The 2,833-nt window shown below is 39.5% G+C and overlaps 1 protein-coding gene across 1 annotated transcript; it reads left to right on the top strand.

Moving 5' to 3' along the window:
- Positions 1 to 2,017: 2,017 nt before the first annotated feature.
- Positions 2,018 to 2,344, top strand: LOC141392410 (activity-regulated cytoskeleton associated protein 2-like). Its single transcript, XM_073965355.1, has one exon. The coding sequence runs from the start codon at positions 2,018 to 2,020 to the stop codon at positions 2,342 to 2,344; it is 327 nt and encodes a 108-aa protein (XP_073821456.1).
- Positions 2,345 to 2,833: the final 489 nt, after the last annotated feature.

Here is a 2,833-nt window from a genome sequence, read left to right as displayed (position 1 = left end):
TAGACTCACGCTTGAACAACGCTACGAATTTATCCAAATTTACTTTGAAAATCAGTCGTCGATTCGCGCAACTTATAGACGACTCCGTCATTTGTATGGCGTACATAATCGTCCATCTGAACAAGCCATTCGTCGAACTGTGGATAGCAAAATTGCCGCATATGGAGTGAGACCAATCCACAAGAGACCCTACAGGCTCCATTACATCCAGAAAAATGCACCGTATGGTGCGGTTTTCACGCTGGTGGCATCATCGGACCTTATTTCTTCAAAGACGAGGCCGGAGCTCGCGTTACGGTCAATGGAGATCGTTACCGCACCATGATCAATGATTTTTTGTTTGAAAATATGGATGACATTGATCCGGAGGATTACAATTTAATTTTTCGTGTTATTTTTTACAATTTCAAGTTCTATCGGGCTTAAAAAACACCATATAGTTAAACGTATCGAGATGCAATGATTGCGTTGGCTAGGCCATATCATGAGAATGAGCGATGATGAACCCGCTAAAAAGGCGTATGAATACATGCCACATGGCGGTGCACGCAGAATCGGCAGTCATAAGCTTCGATGCAGCATACAAGTGGCTGAAGAAATGAAAAGGCGCGGTATTTCAAAAAGTCAAGCGAAAAATAGAGAGAAATGGAGATCTTTTCTTAGTTCGGTCTATGGAACAAATGTTCTGTAATGGGCCAACTAAGTAAGTAAGTAAGCAAGTATGTTCTTCCAAATTTGCTGAAGCAATTAGCACGTCATCGATATATACGAAGCAAAAATCAAGACCTCTAAGGACCTCGTTTATGAAACGCTGAAATGTTTGTGCAGCGTTGCACAAACCAAATGGCATTCGTGTGAATTCGAATAATCCAATTGGTGTCGCAAACCAAGATTCAGCTCAAGGAATTTTTCACCATAAGTTCTTATAGTAGCGTTAATGGCGGCTTGGAGTTCCATCCCAGCTAACAATTTTTTCCGAGGGCTTTGATATCAGATTTTTTTCTGAGATTTTCTGAATATTTTTTAGAAATGTGGCCGATTTCTCTAATATTTTCTAGAATTTTGACCGATTTTCTATAAGTTTATTTTAAGAATCTCTGCACATTTTCTAAAGAATCTTAAGAATCATCATTTCGAATTCGTTCGGTTGATGTCGAAGAACAAAATGACTGGTCATAAAATTCGCATATACAATTTTAAAATGTTTTTAATATAAATGTAACATATAATAATTCAAGCTAGTGTTGATAGCTTCTTGTTCTACTGTTAATCATAAAGTGATAACAACAGGCACAATCATTAGAAAGTTTGAAATTAGAATCTTCCATAAATAGCACATTAAAAGAAAATTGTCTCTGAGTGGGATTTGTGCTGTACAGTACGACACGTGTTGTGTTAATATCAAAAACATCAGCGTCAGAATTGTTTCCGGATTTTTTCCGAAAATCTGAACTTTTCTCCGAATTTTTCCAGAATTTCTTTCCGAATTCGGACGGATTTTCCTAATAAAATTTTGAAACGGTCCACTGTATATATTTTGTAAATATTTTATTTAGTATATAAAGTTAAAGCTTCTGAATTAATATGTAAACGTATATAGTAATTTAAGCATTAATGTAAACCTAGTTTAAGGAAATGCAACCCTGAATTGAATTACAAATTAAGTGATCAAATGCAACTATGTCTAGACGACTTTCGCGCTTCTCATACCGAGCAGCTAAGTGGAAGATAATTTAAAGAATTCGCTCATTCAGCAAACTCCATTCTAACGCGTTACATAGTAACTATCAGATAAGTTTGCTCAGAGTAATAATAAAAGTGTTTCTTCAAAACTAAACTCTTCGGCCTTTTCATTTAATGTACCAGTTGAGAGGCAGAACTGTTTCATTGGCGCCCAACGTGGGGCACAAAAAGAACTGTTTCATTGACGCCCAACGCAGTGGCAACGGACAACGACATTAGAGCCGAGGAAGAACAAAAAGCCGATAGTGACGAGTACCTGTCTGGAGACGAAATTATGGCGCAGTTTACCGATGCACAATTCCAACAACTTATCCAGGCAATGCGTAGAATTGGTCGTGCTGGGTCATTTGCGCACTGCACTGCTCGCTTCAAGGGAGAGCGAGACGCCGCCGTTGTTGAAGAATTTGTGACAGCGATAAGTGTGTACAAGGAAATTGAGTCGATTACAGATGCAGATGCTGTCAAAGGGCTACAACTTTTATTTGAGGTTTACGCTGCCAACTGGTGGATTGGTGTGAAACACACAATCACCACATTTGATGCAGCAATACAACTAATCAAGAAAACATTTGCACCACCACCGCTACGCAGCGAGAGATAATGCCATTTATTGCTTGTTATGGATGTGGAGCGCTAGGAGTTCTCCGAGCAAACTGTGCAACATGCAGCAACAGTAAAAGTAATGGTACCCAATCTTTTTCTTTCAACACAATTGATATGGAATTTGAAGATGACCACAGCGTAAGGTATCCCTTCACCAATCCCAATCCTGTTGACTGCCGCATCCAGGAAGCACCAACGAAAACTGAGAAAGTTTCAAAGTTCGTCAAGTTCGTGGAAGGTAACAAAACCAATTGGCATCCACCGTCAACCACCGAATCTGTATCTTCGTAGCCGTCGCAATCTTCATCCATTCCACTGTACTCTCTATCCAATGAAGAAAATGTAGAGGACGTGCATCGAAACGGCACAATATCTCCATACCGATCTCGTGGACAGAAGAAAAAGGCCGGAACAGAAGTACCCATCAAAACTATTCCTAATACAACGAAGGTAACTTTACTCCAGGGGGAGGCACGTAAGAATACGT

The sequence above is a fragment of the Musca autumnalis genome, unplaced genomic scaffold, assembly GCF_047663935.1.
Source record: "Musca autumnalis isolate F117 unplaced genomic scaffold, ASM4766393v1 scaffold_2, whole genome shotgun sequence".
Classification (NCBI taxonomy): domain Eukaryota; kingdom Metazoa; phylum Arthropoda; class Insecta; order Diptera; family Muscidae; genus Musca; species Musca autumnalis.
This window is presented reverse-complemented; position numbering and strand designations above follow the sequence as displayed.

What these genes read in the sequence shown, in the direction of transcription:
- LOC141392410 (XM_073965355.1), top strand. Translation starts at nt 2,018, where the DNA reads ATGGCGCAGTTTACCGATGCACAATTCCAACAACTTATCCAGGCAATG.